Raw genomic sequence first — 14158 nt, 5'->3', positions numbered from 1 at the left:
TGTGATAGACGCGGTACACGGAGCTAGATGGCCGGTGGCTGCCTACGTGTTCATATAATTTTATACATCCTCGAACTGGCTTGAATCATTGCACACATCCTCTCCAAGGAGTTCACCAGCAGTGAAATTGTCCGAAAGATGTACATGCAGCAATGCAGAGGAGCTGAGAGCGGAGTTAATGGAGGAAAAAAGGGCAGTGGAGCATGGTCCGAGCAGGACAAATAAGAATAAGATACTTTTTGGTGTGATTTGCCTGTTATGAACTTATGTTGAATGAATTTCCATATAATATTTTCCGATATGAATGCAGCCTATAAAATAATTACGTTTTACTAAGCCATGATATGAATTATTGAAACGCGTGGGCTACTTAAGTGTATCATTAAACTCGTTAAATTGTACATTTTGGTGTTATTTCGTTTTTCAAAACTTGTCGTTATACAATACCTGCATTAATATTACAATTAGGTATTTATCTTGAGAGATTAGAGTTTGAAATGTGGCGGTCAAAATGACCGCTCACGGCAATTTTAGCTAGTAGTTATGGAATCCCGGCACTTCTAATATTAAAAGAGACTTAGCTATTACATCAAATTTGGATGGATGGATATAGGTAAATAGCTATATATAAGCAAAAAAAAAAAAGTAACCTAAAAGACAAACATTCGCCTATCCACAGCAAAAAAACGAATTTAAGAAACTCACAGCTACATGTGGGGCGCATCGGAGTGTGAATGTGTGTGAGTGTTTATCTGATGAGCAGGTGGCACCTTGTACGGCAGCCCCGGCCACAGTGTATGAATGTGTGTGAATGGTGAATGTTTCCTGTAGATGTAAGAGCGCTTTGAGCAGTTGTTAAGACTGGAAAAGCGCTATATAAATACAGCACATTTACATTTACATGTTTCGTTAAATTTCCGTTTGTCGTGGTAGACAGAGAAGACACCGCATAATGTTGCTGCTGTTTTTCAATTTCACTACGGTAAACATACTTTCTATATGAGGCCAGGGGTGTTCCTCCTCTTCTGTGTCTGCATTGCCGACGGTTGACTCTGACATTTTAATTTTGCTCCAACCGTACTGAAGCTAACCTGTCCCGGCGCCTATAGACAGCCAAAGTCCCGCCGATGAGATTGAGTATGACGAAACATGACGAAACTGCACAACTACGTTTGATTGGTGAAACACAGTCACGTGGTAGAGCCTTTAGCAGAAGTCTCTGTCAAAATAAAACATTAAAATGAGGCGTACGCGGGGGTAAAAACAATGACGCGTAGAATACCAAAGAGGTAAAAAGAAAAGTAACGAGCTCATTGTAGCCCTTCTTCCTCACAAATCTACTCAAGTACAAGTAAAAGTATAGTGATTTAAAACTACTCCTGGAAGTACATTTTTTTCTAAAACTTACTCAAGTAAATGTAACGGAGTAAATGTAACTCGTTACTACCCACCTCTGGTAAAGAGCAAAAGCATTACACATATAGTGTGTTCCAAATCGCGCACTTCCCTTAGTGCACTAACGGAAGTGCACTTCGTACACTACGTACTTACTTGGATAGTGCGTAAAATTTTACTGAGAGTGTCGCGCACTTCTTGATGTACTTACCGGAAATGACGATCACAACAGCTCATTCCTCCTCCTTCTTCTTCTGTGAAATTGCGAATTGCACCCAGAAAGAGAGCATTCCTGCCACCTATTGTCCCCCGCGAAAAATACACTTCTGCTTTGTTCATCAAGATGAATGTGATTGTGGTTATTGTTGCTTGTATCTGCCCTCTGTTTTTTGCGAGAATGAGAGGATTGCGACGCCGCCGTCGTATCATCCGCCTGCTTTTAACGGAAAATATACAGGTATGTTGATATTCATACTTTTGCTCTTAAATAATTTATAAAAAAACACCAAAAACTAGCCATTATGAGTTATTTCAGCAAAAGTGGAGTACTTAAAATTATGTCCAACTGACGTGTTAACTTAAAGAATAAATGTTTTATTACCATCATTATTATAATAATAACTTGTTATACTGATGTATTTGCTTTAAGCTGCTGTAGTACAGATATTTCCCTTGTGTGGATTTCACATTTTCGAAGCTGGAACTAGTGACTTGATAAATGACTTAACTATTAATCTATTAATTACAGTGACAATACAAGAGTAAAAACAGATAACATTTAACACATTCAGTCCAGTTTTATTTTAAAAGACGGTCCTGCGTTACTTCTCCAGGCTCCAGACCCCCGGCAGTACTGCCAGGTCAACCACACGGTGCCATTGCTGGCGCTGTATTTTGACGGGGAGAGCAACATGAGGGTGGACTTCAGGCTCTCTCGGGGATCCTTCCACGCCCTTATGGCCATCCTCGGCACGGGGTCTGACCATGGCTGGGGACCCGTCATTGAGGCCCTGGTCTTCCTCTTTTGGCTGGCCAGCGGTACATCCTACCGCGTGGTATCCAGGGCCTTTGCCATGCCACGGACCACTGTGCATCGCGCTGTCCACAAGACCAGCAGGAAGGTCCTCTCTCTCCTCCCCCAGGTTGTCCGTCTTCCGACAGAGGAGGACTTTCCTCGTATTGGAGCAGGATTTGCGCGGCTGGCCGGGTCGGCAGCCTTCCACAGGGTTGTGGGCAGCATCGACGGCTGCCACGTCCGTGTGACCCCCCCGGCAGAGGACGCAGCCTGTTACTTGAACAGGAAGATTTTTCATTCTGTTCAGTTTCAGGCTGTGTGTGACCACACAGCAAAGTTCATTGATGTTTTTATTGGTTTCCCTGGGTCAGCTCATGATGCGAGGGTTTTAAAGAACAGCCCCCTGTACTACCAGCACAGGTACCCTCCTCCTGGTTTCTGCCTCATCGGGGATGGTAGCTACCCCTGCCTCAGGCAACCCATCGCCCTCATGACGCCCTTTAGGCAGCCTGTCCACAAAAACCTCCAGGTCCGCTTCAACAGTCACCTGTCTAGAGCGAGGTGTGTTGTGGAGAGGGCATTTGCCATCCTGAAGACCAGATGGAGGTCCATATTTTTGAAGGCGCTGGAGGTGGATGTCCTCTATGTACCGGAGGTCATTGCCTGCTGCACAGTCCTGCACAACATCTGCCTGACCAATGGGGACCTGCTGGAGCCAGAAGCTGATGTGGAGGGAGACGCAGAGGACCATCCTCAACCAGCTCCTCAAGGGGCCATCTGTGGAGCAGAGGACAGGCAGAGGATGGCCATGATGTGCCTGGTGCCTGACCATAATTATGCCTAAATGTGATTATTGTAATTATATTGTTGTTCTGCTGTTCGTGTTCATTTGTGTATTATAATCTGTTTAAAAAAACATTTAAGCAATCCAAATGCATGTGTTTTCATTTAAATGTAATGATATAAAAGATTTGCTGTACTGTATATACACATTTCCCCGTGTGAGCAATGAGGAAGTAGGTTGTGTACCATGGCTGACATCAATACTATTCAGCTGCCTACCAACTGTAATACACCATAACAGATTAGTTATTAGCAACAGTAATAAAAGACAGATCAGATACACTGTAAACCTTTGATGTAAATTTACAGCTAAAATCTCACAGTATTTTACTGTTTTAATGGTATACAGTATCATACTGTAAGTGGCATTGCATTCTGGGAGAAAATAATAATATTACACCGCATTTCTGCAGAATGTTGCAGATTACAGATTTACTGTTAATCGCAGTGCATCTCGGGAAACTAAAGAAAAAGCGGGGATTACACTTTGAAATCTTTCTTTTTCTTACCAGTCTATTTGAAGACATGCAGCGCATTTTGCTGTTGCTACTCTTTCCAAATTAGCTTTCAGGGCAGCAAATGTGTTTTATTAAGACAATAGATTAGTAGCTAATAATTAGTGAGAAAATATTTAGCACATAACAGAACATTTTTCACGGCAGAGTGTGTGTGTGTGTGTGGTGAGGGGGGGTGAGACGACGACAGGCTTGATGCATATCAGTCTCTGAGGAAAGCGCGTGGAAACGGACAGTAACTGCACCAAGAGGACGCCAGTCAGCGGATTTTTCAACATTTATGTAAGTTTGAAACTATTTTTGTTTGCCTGCATGCTTTGTTAAGAACAGTTTTATCGATGAATCTTTTGTCAGATATGGCAGCCGATCACCCAGTAACGTTAACGTTAAGCTAGCTAGCTAGTAGAGTAGGGTAATGTTAGCTAGCTAACGTGTGACAGGTCACTAACAGCATTAACGTTAGCTTCCCTATAGATAGACGTTACACTGTACACGCATTTAGAAAACTCCTTAACGCAGTGCTGCATCTCCCCTAACTTGCTCGGGTTTTCTTATAAAACCATAACTTTAACTCGCTAGATAACAGACTTTTTGTGCAAAAGAAGAGAATGTTATACTATTGACGATTTTATTCATTTTTAATCTATTTTCAAACGGTTTCATGGTCAGTTTTGTGGCTTCATATTTAAATTTTTTTCCAAAGATTTTAGGCGGACTTTTTTGTTTTGCTAATGAACATTGTTTAGTCATATTTGCTTCTAAAACTATAACTTTAGAAAACGGAGTTTTTTGTACAAACGAAGATATTATATTGACGTGTTATCTATCCATTTTCAAACGGTTTTATTGTCAATTTTGTGGCTCCTATGTTTAATTTTCAAATACACTTGGCGGACTTTTTTTGCTAAGGAGCATTTGAAATTGTAAACGCGGCTTAATTTTTGCTCCTTTTCCATCTAAAACTATAGGTAACAGACTTTTTTTTTCTTTTCTTTTTTAAGCAGATGAACATTTCAAAATGTTCTTTTGTCAAATCTGTGGTCATGACTGTGACACAAATTTGCATTTGTTAGGCATATGAAAATTCACAGTAATGTCCCTAACTTATCCTTTCAATGTGCCATACCTAATTGTAAGCGTACATTCAGAAACATAACGGTTTTCAAAACTCATGTATATAGAGATCACCCAGATAAAAATAAGAGGCTAACTGGTAACGTTAACGCTACAAGTCTTTTTGTTGGCCATGAAATAATGTCTTGTCATGTGGATTTTTGCACCGTCAAGTGTGACAATATTTCAAATTTCCACTCTCATTTAAAGAGCCATATTAAAGAGGGCAGGTCAGTTTCTTGTCCACATACAAACTGTGATAAAGTATTCTCTGTGGTGTCTACATTTTCATCACATTTGTCAAGGATGCACAAAAAAAGTGCAGTAGGATGTGTTGCAAGCCATCCGACGTCAGAAAGAGGAGCAGAAATTCAGGCAGAGCGTGTCAGTGAGCAGGTCGCAGGCGTGAGTGAACAGACAGAAGTCACGGGCAGGCAGGCAGTTACATTGGCTGGCAGTGATAACGGTGAAACAGAGGGGGAGAATTCAGAGGTTTTTCCTGAACACGTAGATGAGTCGGTTTTCTTGAACAGTTTGGCATTGTTTTATCTTAAACTGCAGGCAAAGCTGCTATTACCATCGTCAGTCATACAGTCCATTATTGAGGATTTCCAGGGCATACATGATATCAGTCAATCTAATGTATTCCATAAGCTTGCAGAGAAGTTGGTTGCCCAGGGAATCCCAAAGGGGGATATTAACAACATTTTAGATATCCTTAAATCAGAAGATCTATTCCGGGCATGCAACTCTGGTACATTGAAAACTGATAAAAGAAGAAAAACTGTTTTCAAAAATCAGTTCAGATATGTTGAACCAGTTCCTCTCTGTCTGGGTCAGAATGAGTCAGGAAAAGAAAGCTTTGCCCAGTATGTGCCTGTGAAAGAGACACTCAAGTCACTTTTTCAGTGTGAATCAGTCAGGCAACAAGTGTATTCACATAAGGAGCAGGTGTGCTCCTTAGCTCAGCCCACAGATACCTTGGAGGATGTGTGGGATGGCACCAATGTGACACAGCATGCATTATTTCAATCTGATGCCAACTCCTTGGGCCTCATACTATATCAGGATGCCTTTGAGGTTGCAAATCCACTAGGCTCAGGTAAAAAGAAGCATAAGATTCTTGCTGTTTACTTTACACTGGCCAATATTGCACCCCACCACCGATCAAGTATGGATCAAATGCAGCTGGTTTTATTATGTAGAGAGCAGGATTTTAAGTACTTTGGCCAAGACAAAGTATTTAGCTCACTTGTAATAGATCTAAAAGATTTAGAGGAAAATGGTGTGACCTTGTCTGATGGAAAAGTGCACAAAGGCACACTGTGTGCCATTGCTGGTGATAACCTGGGATCACACAATATCGGTGGTTTCAATGAAAATTTTAGCAGGAGTATTTACTTCTGCAGATTCTGTGATATTGATCGTAAGACATTTCTTACTTGCCCCTTGGCAAAGGCCTCAGCCAGGACAGTTGAATCGTACAATGGCCATGTGCAGCAAAATGTTGCAACAAACTCAGATTCATCTGCCGGCATTAAATTTGATTCAAAATTTAATGAACTATCTTTCTTTCATGTATGCAAACCTGGGCTACCTCCTTGCATAGGCCATGATCTTTTTGAAGGTGTTGTATCATACGATCTGGCCTTGTACATCAGACACCTCATTACAGAGCAGAAGCAATTTACTTACATTGAACTAAACCGCCGCATTAATCACTTCCGTTACCTTGGCAGTGACGCCAACAATAACCGAGTGATGTCAATCCTGGAAGTGAGAAACTAAGTGGACATGCAGTGCAGAATTGGTGTCTTCTTAGACTTCTGCCAGTCTTGATTGGGGACAAGATTTTCAATCCGATGAACAACAATATTTGGCAACTGGTGCTGCAACTCAGACACATTGTTGAACTGATCTGTGCTCCAAAGATAACCACTGGTCAGATAGCATATTTGAAAGTTCTGACAGGTGAGTATTTACTAAGCCGAAAAGAAGCTTTTCCAGATAGTCCATTGAAGCCAAAGCACCATTATGTATCACATTACCCAGATCTTACCATCTGTTTTGGGCCTCTCATACGCCTCTGGACGCTTCGATTTGAGAGTAAGCATACCTATTTTAAACAGTGTGCTCGCAAACTACACAACTTCAAAAACTTGCCTTCTATGCTTGCTGAAAGGCATCAGCTTCTGCAAGCATACCATAGTGCTGGGGATATCCTCCCACAATGTGTAGTTGTAGCAGGAGGGACAGATTTCTTTGTACCGGACTACAACGACAGGATACAAAAGGCAGTTGCTCATTTCAGTTTTCTGCCAAGCAACACTGTTGCTGCTCATGAAGTTACCGTAAAGGGTACATGCTATAAAAAGAACATGTGTGTTGTGTTAGAGGAAGACAATGAAGGACTAGTCTTTGGCAGGATTAAGTTGATTCTAACTCAAAATGCTTCTGTGGTCTTCTTTGTCACAGAAAAATGCAGATCTGTTTGTCTAGTTGATCAAGGGGTTCATTGCCTTACAACTGATGCACAGTATGTTTGCACTGAGCATGACAAATTACTGGACTACTATCCTCTGCCAGAGTATGATATGCAGGGTTTATCAGTAATAGCAATTCACCACTCTTTCCCGTCCCTATAGGATGTTGGACCCTAGTGCTCTGATCAGAGAGTCCATCCTCTGCACTCTTCCCAGCATCGCTCCAGAGTCACTACAAAATGTGATTGAGAAGCTTATGCAGCAAGGAGTGGACAGCAGAGCAGACTTGCAGTATGTGAGAGAGCAGGACATGGAAGAGTTCATCCGGCCAATTCAGTGCAGAAAACTGCTGGAAGCCTGGAAGCCCAAAGGTAATCTAACCTTTTGAGTGTATTTGCAAGCTATATTGTATGAGTTATAAAATTGTATTTATCTTAATGAGAGAAGACGATAGATAATAAACTAATAGAAGTTAAGACAAGAGAAGATAAATAAAATGTGACGATAAAAGAAGAGAAGACAATAATATAATTTAGAAGATAAAAGTAGATACTGTACAATGACAAAAGAAGATTAGAGAAAATAAATAAATGTGTATCATATTTCTATTAACATATTACAGAAATGCAAGTCTCAGTAAATATGTACAGGTATTAAATTATGGTGTTTTGTCAACACACTTAGCAAGTTTTACCCATTCACAGGTGGCTTCTAAAATTTATAGTAACATGATTGATCTTAATGCAGCAATTATATACAAAACTACAAATATCTATAAATTTGTGAGTGAGGGGTATCATTCTGACTCTACAACATTCTATCTTAAAATTGAAAAATGTTGTCATTGCAGAGCCAGAGAACAGCTGTGACCTTCGCAGGCAGATGTCTGCATGCAGCCCATTGATGGAGACCTCTTCATTATCAAGTAGCCCCATGTCCTCTCCTCCAATGTCTCCACCTCACCTGAGAGTAGGAAACTGGCCTGACACTTTTGAAATTAAGTGGGACACAATGCCACTTGCCCTGCATACAGCCATTCAGAATGGAAAGAGGCCTCTGCCGGGGGACAGGCGACAGTTTATTCGAATACTTGTTGATGACATGAGAAAGTTTGAAGTGAATCCAAGCAGAGCCCAATGTCTGCTGATTGCAAAGGCCATAGTGAGACAGTATCCACAGTCGTTTGCAGATACAATGGATGATGGAAGAACGACAGTAGGAGCAGGATATGAATCAATTTTATCTCAAATGAAAGTACGCGTCATCGAAGCTGATGTAAGTATAAATCTGACAATGTCAGTTTGATTTTAGAACAATTATTAAAGCAGAGAAATACATACATAAAGTACATACATGATCCTCCTTTCCTCCCACAATATCTTTCCCTATGTTATATTTTAAATGTTTAATTTCTATCAAAATGTTACTATAAGGTAATTATTGCATTTTTGTTATGTTTTTTCTTTGCAGGTGTCTTCCACTCCAGCCATGATCCAGACTGTCCCGCTGCCTGAAAGCCCGAGACTAATAGTACTCGGTACGTTGTTTGAATAGCAGTCTACTTTGCATTACCTTTTTGAGCTCATTATTATCATATTTTTTATATAACAGTCAATACTACAGAGCATTAACAAAAATATGTTGGTTGTTATGACCTAACACACCGTGGGCTACGGGGGAAATACACTGACGGAAAGTCATCAGGCTTTGTATTAGTTGGGTAAAGCCAAAATGCCATAGAATAAAATAATTTTTAGTTTTATATTTGTAAAACAATGTATAATTCTACCATAGCCATAAATATGAAGACATTTCCATACGTGATTAAAAAAAAAAAACGTATGAATCTAAGCTTATTTTGTTTGGTTTTGACATGCAGTATTTGTCACACACAAGTTGTAATGAAATTACTGAAGCAATTTTTTTCCCAACCCTATGTAAATAAATTCAGATCAAATGAATTTATGTACAGTGAAATCATATTGTTACCAACTCTATTAACTATTCCTATTTCTTTTAGGTCCAACTTTGCTGACTGATCAGCGGTGGTTTGTGAGCGTGGAGGGCCAGGTTGTCAGTGAGGGGGGGTCCTTTGTGCTGGGGTTTGCTGTTCTACTGTCAACTTACTACAACTTTAACCTGCAGTACCAGGACCAGGCTGCATGCTCGTTGGAGTTCATTCAGAGGTAGGAGATTTTCCACACAGACTGTATTATGCACCGGGATTGACTTTTTATTGATTAAGTGCTCCAAGATTTGAATTTCAGTAGCTAAAGCTTCTGATGTGCTACAAGCATATACATTGACTTAAATAAAAATACTTAGGGGTTTGAAGAAATTTCGCGAAAACCCCGCCTATTGTCACTTGTCACGCTGTAGCGGCAGCCCCATAACTACCCACCGTCAAGCATCATTACTTTTTGTGACATTTCAAAATAAAAGAATATTTCCCTCATTAAAGTTTTCTAAAATAATACTGTAACAACAGCTCTAATGTTCATGAAAGGTTACCAACAAATGCAGAAGGAATAAATTGAACTTAGTTGTATTATGCTGTAAAATATCTTTTCCAGAAATTATTTCTGGACATTTCTAAATTATTGGTAACTGTATTGTTTATTTCCTTTGGAATGTGTAATTCTACAATGGCATAAATCATATACAGTTTTTATTCTTGTTTAGTAGCTGAATACTGCTTGTATAAGAAAAATACAAATTAAGTTGTAGTGACTTTAACACTAAAAGAGTATATCTTCTCCAAAATGAACCATTTCTTCATTAACCTTTGTGTTGTTCCATTGTCATTTAGGATCTGCATGGGGATTAATCCTGAGAGAGGATCAAAGGCACACAGTGGACCAACCCCCAGCAGAAAAACTGGAAAGATGGTCCAGAAGAAACCTTCTACAGTGAACCCGCATGTCTGCACCCTGATAAGGAAGCTCAATGACTTCAAGTGGGACTTTGTTTGAGTTTCTTTTGTATTGTTTTGTTTAGCTGCAGTTATTATTTATTGATAATCATTTAACAATATCTGCAGATAAAAGGCCAATACTGCTAGTTTTTGTGTTTAGTTAAGTTCTTGCGGCTGTACTGTTTGGCCCCATTCAAGTGCATTGACGTTTGATAAATTGTTGATATAATGATTACTGCATGATTGAGCCAAGCAGTTAAAAGATGAGTTCCTACATTTTTGATTGAAATAAATAATTAATTAGATTTTGAATCTTGCTTTTTCATTGTTATTTAGGACAAATTATTTATTGCAGTGTTCCCTGAGGTATATTTAAAAATGCGGAATTTCTTCTTCTGGATCAGTATACTGAGATTGCCAATATGTATACCCGTTTACAGTAAAATACCTTAATTATAAAATACAGTATGCTTACTGTAAATTAACAGTAGTTTACTGGCGAAGCTGCTGCCAGTATATTACTGTAAATTCAAATAATACAGTAAGTAACTGTATACCCGTTTACAGTAAAATACCTTAATTATAAAATACAGTATGCTTACTGTAAATTAACAGTAGTTTACTGGCGAAGCTGCTGCCAGTATATTACTGTAAATTTACGGTGAAATGTTTTACAGTGCAGCGGTGAAAGATCGCTAAAGACTTTGTTTTCCTACATGCCTAACAGTCCAAGCTATTAGAATATCCAAGCCTTGTAATCCATAATTATCTGGTCCCCTCACAATCTTGTAGTTTCTGGCCAAGTTTCGACGTTCAGAAATCTAGATCATGCATCATTTCTCGGTTTTGATCGCGTGTATCTTTTTCCGTGTGCGCGCTACATTCTCACTCGGCACACCTTCGGAATCTGTGGGTTGTGCAGTTTCCAATGAACTTTGTTCTCAGCCAATAGCATCAGTATTTCTCAAGATACTCCCAAGGTAAGCCAATCAAATCCCACAGTCACCATTGGGCCCACGTGGGAAAAACTGACAGCATTTCCCACCAGTCAGAGAAAAAGGTAATAAAACTGGCATTCCTGTGTAGCCAATAGGAAGACGAGTTGAATGATATCAAACATGGCCAAAAAAAATATCCCTGGGATGGTCTCCAGCCCTTTCATTGCAAAAATAAGGCCGTCTTATGGCATTTCACCATTTCATCAAATTATGATTACTTATTCCTATAAATCTATGTATGTACTTCTTTAAGGCATGTGTGTGAGTGATGTGGATGTGTTTTTGTATTTCAGAAGTTATGTATTTAGCACTTTTGGGCTTTTTTAGAAATAAGAAATGAGATAAACGCACAGACATATCTGTAGAAATACATTCATATAAAATCCATTTTATAAGTAATTTTCTTCTGGATTTTTTCTGTTCTAAGTTGAGACATGTGGCTAGGGTACTATTTTAATATATAGCACCTGTAATATGCTTACAGTAGTGCTTTTTATTAATTTTTCAGATGATTTACTTGGACGGAAATAGAAATTCTGTGTTCTAACCTGTGTAGCTCTGTGTCAGTAAGGCCTAGTGTCACAATGCCACTAGAAACAACAAATTGAGAGTGTTAGCTTCACAATGACCTCAGGGTCATCACAGAGGGCCAAAGCATGTGGAAACTGCAGCACTTTTTAGGGGGTAAAAATTTAGGCGAGAAAATCATATATTTTCCAGTGTTTTATAAGAGGTTTAAAGAGATTAAAATTATCATTATTTGTTCCCCCCTAAATTTTGGACAGGAAGTGGTTAAAGCTTTGGCTCAAAGACGCCTAGGCTCAGCTTGTCCAGCCCATTCAAACTATGCTTCGCTTGTCGCTCTACAATGCACCCTTCATATATTGCATATTCGCCCCTTCCCAGCATTAGCCCTCGTCTCGGGGCCCATTTGGGGAACAACAATGGAATAGAGACTTAGGAACCCTTTTGGCTGAATGCCGGGGTTGCTCTGGTAAATCCTGTCAATTTTGACACTTATGACACAAAAGGAAGTTAATAAACACTTAATTAAAATATCTGTTAAATAATTAAGATTTTAAGATGATAATATATGAAAATATGGATTTAGAGTAATTTCTATTAAAATTTGCTACTCTGGGTCACATTGCCTGTAGTGATAATTTTCTGTAATTTTAGATCAAAATCTGGAATTTGGCAATTTTTAAGGTTTTGCTGAACTCTAGTGGTCGCTCGTGAACTGCTTCCAGAATTCCACATTTTGAATTATTTATTTTGGAATATGGAATCTGGAAGTTCCATTTTCCTGTCTGTTGGAAGTGAGATTTTTCATTTCATTGTCAATGCGAAAACCCTACACTTAACCCTAACCCCTAACCCCTAACCCACCCTGAAAGCGCCCGCTCTCGTCTGATCTCGGAAGCCAAGCAGGGTTGGGCCGGCTTAGTACTTGGATGGGAGACCGCCTGGGAATACCTGGTGCTGTAAGCTTTTTAGTTAGCCTAAGGCGCTGTGACTTCTTTGCTGGACGCAGAGCTGACAAGGAAACTTGTTCCAACACAAGCTTGCTTGCGTGCTTGAACATGAAGAGCTTTGTAGGTGAGAAGAAGGATTTTAAATTCTATTCTGGATTTTACAGGAAGCCAATGCAGAGAAGCCAAACCAGGAGAGATGTGATCTCTTTTCCTGGTTCCTATCAGAACACGTGCTGCAGCATTCTGGATCAGCTGAAGAATCTTTATGGACTCTTTTAAGCAGCCTGATAATAAAGAACTGGAGTAATCCAGCTTAGAAGTAACCAATGCTTGGACTAGTTTTTCTGCATCAATTTTCGACAGGATACTCCTGAATCTCTGAATGTGATGACTACTGCACTGGGGAAACTTCGGCAGGCCTGGCCACGATTTCACGTCAGGGAGATTTTTCCGTGAAGGTCATGGAGAGTTTAACTTTGCAGAGTTTGATTGTGCGAAGTCGATACAAACAAAGAAATGTGTTTCCGCCCTGTTTCGAACAGGTGACCTTTCGCGTGTTAGGCGAACGTGATAACCACTACACTACGGAAACTGACAAAAGGCATTTATTTTGCATATTTGTGGGAAAATGCACTATTTTTATTTTACTGCAAATGTTCAAAAAGCTACAAAATAGAGATTTTAAACTAGATTCAGTCACAGATGCTTTGTCATGGATTTGAATGATAGCAAATATGTAGTAAACCTAAATATTTCTACATGCATTGACTGTGGTCTGAATGTTGGAATAGCGCCACCTATTTCTTGATGTGCCAAATATTTAGCTTGGGCATTCCTCGTTAGTATAATGGACAGTATCTCCGCCTGTCACGCGGAAGATCGGGGTTCGATTCCCCGATGGGGAGATTTTTCTACCAGCTAACCAATGCTACAAGGCCTCGAGGAAGTCCCGGCGAAGGCGTGGGACTACTCGTGAAAGTGGGCCTTGGCTCAAGCTGTGTTCAGCATGGGAGGAGAACTCCTGATCCTAAATGGGAATACTTTCAAGCGATGGAAAGAGCACATCTCCTGGACATGAACAAAACGTCACAAGGTGCCGCAGGAGTTGGGAGAGTGTCAAGTCTAGCCACCTTGGAATTCCGTTTATGCTCTTTGCAGACTATGTGGTTCATTTGGCTTTATCAGGCATTGATCTACAGCTTCCACTGGGGTGAATCATGAGGGGGAACGCGGGCCATGGCTCAGGCTGTGTTCAGCATGGGAGGACAACTCCTGACCCTAAATGGGATTATCGTCACGCGATGGAAAAAGCATATCTACTGGACATGAACAGCACCTCACAAGGTGCAGCAGAAGGTGGGAGTGTCAAGTCTGGGCACCTTATAATTCCTCTTCTGCTCTTTCCAG

General features: G+C 40.1%; 1 protein-coding gene, 1 long non-coding RNA gene, 2 other non-coding genes and 1 pseudogene across 4 annotated transcripts; 4 read left to right on the top strand and 1 right to left on the bottom strand.

The window, feature by feature from the left end:
* The first annotated feature begins 1792 nt into the window (after positions 1-1792).
* LOC116681523 (putative nuclease HARBI1) lies at positions 1793-3254 on the top strand. The gene is made up of 3 exons (XM_032509637.1): positions 1793-1852; positions 2229-2571; positions 2623-3254. The coding sequence occupies exons 1-3, from the start codon at positions 1793-1795 to the stop codon at positions 3252-3254; spliced, it is 1035 nt and encodes a 344-aa protein (XP_032365528.1).
* Positions 3255-3991: 737 nt separating this feature from the next.
* On the top strand, positions 3992-10540 carry LOC116681528 (uncharacterized). The gene is made up of 3 exons (XR_004330035.1): positions 3992-4050; positions 9385-9550; positions 10174-10540. It is a non-coding gene; the product is annotated as an uncharacterized LOC116681528 (long non-coding RNA).
* Positions 10541-12648: 2108 nt separating this feature from the next.
* LOC116681529 (uncharacterized) lies at positions 12649-12767 on the top strand (annotated as a pseudogene).
* A 503-nt stretch (positions 12768-13270) lies between these two features.
* On the bottom strand, positions 13271-13343 carry trnav-aac (transfer RNA valine (anticodon AAC)). The gene has a single exon. It is a non-coding gene; the product is annotated as a tRNA-Val (tRNA).
* A 241-nt stretch (positions 13344-13584) lies between these two features.
* On the top strand, positions 13585-13656 carry trnad-guc (transfer RNA aspartic acid (anticodon GUC)). Its single transcript has one exon. It is a non-coding gene; the product is annotated as a tRNA-Asp (tRNA).
* Positions 13657-14158: the final 502 nt, after the last annotated feature.

Source organism: Etheostoma spectabile, unplaced genomic scaffold (assembly GCF_008692095.1).
Source record: "Etheostoma spectabile isolate EspeVRDwgs_2016 unplaced genomic scaffold, UIUC_Espe_1.0 scaffold00018647, whole genome shotgun sequence".
Lineage (NCBI taxonomy): Eukaryota > Metazoa > Chordata > Actinopteri > Perciformes > Percidae > Etheostoma > Etheostoma spectabile.
This window is presented reverse-complemented; position numbering and strand designations above follow the sequence as displayed.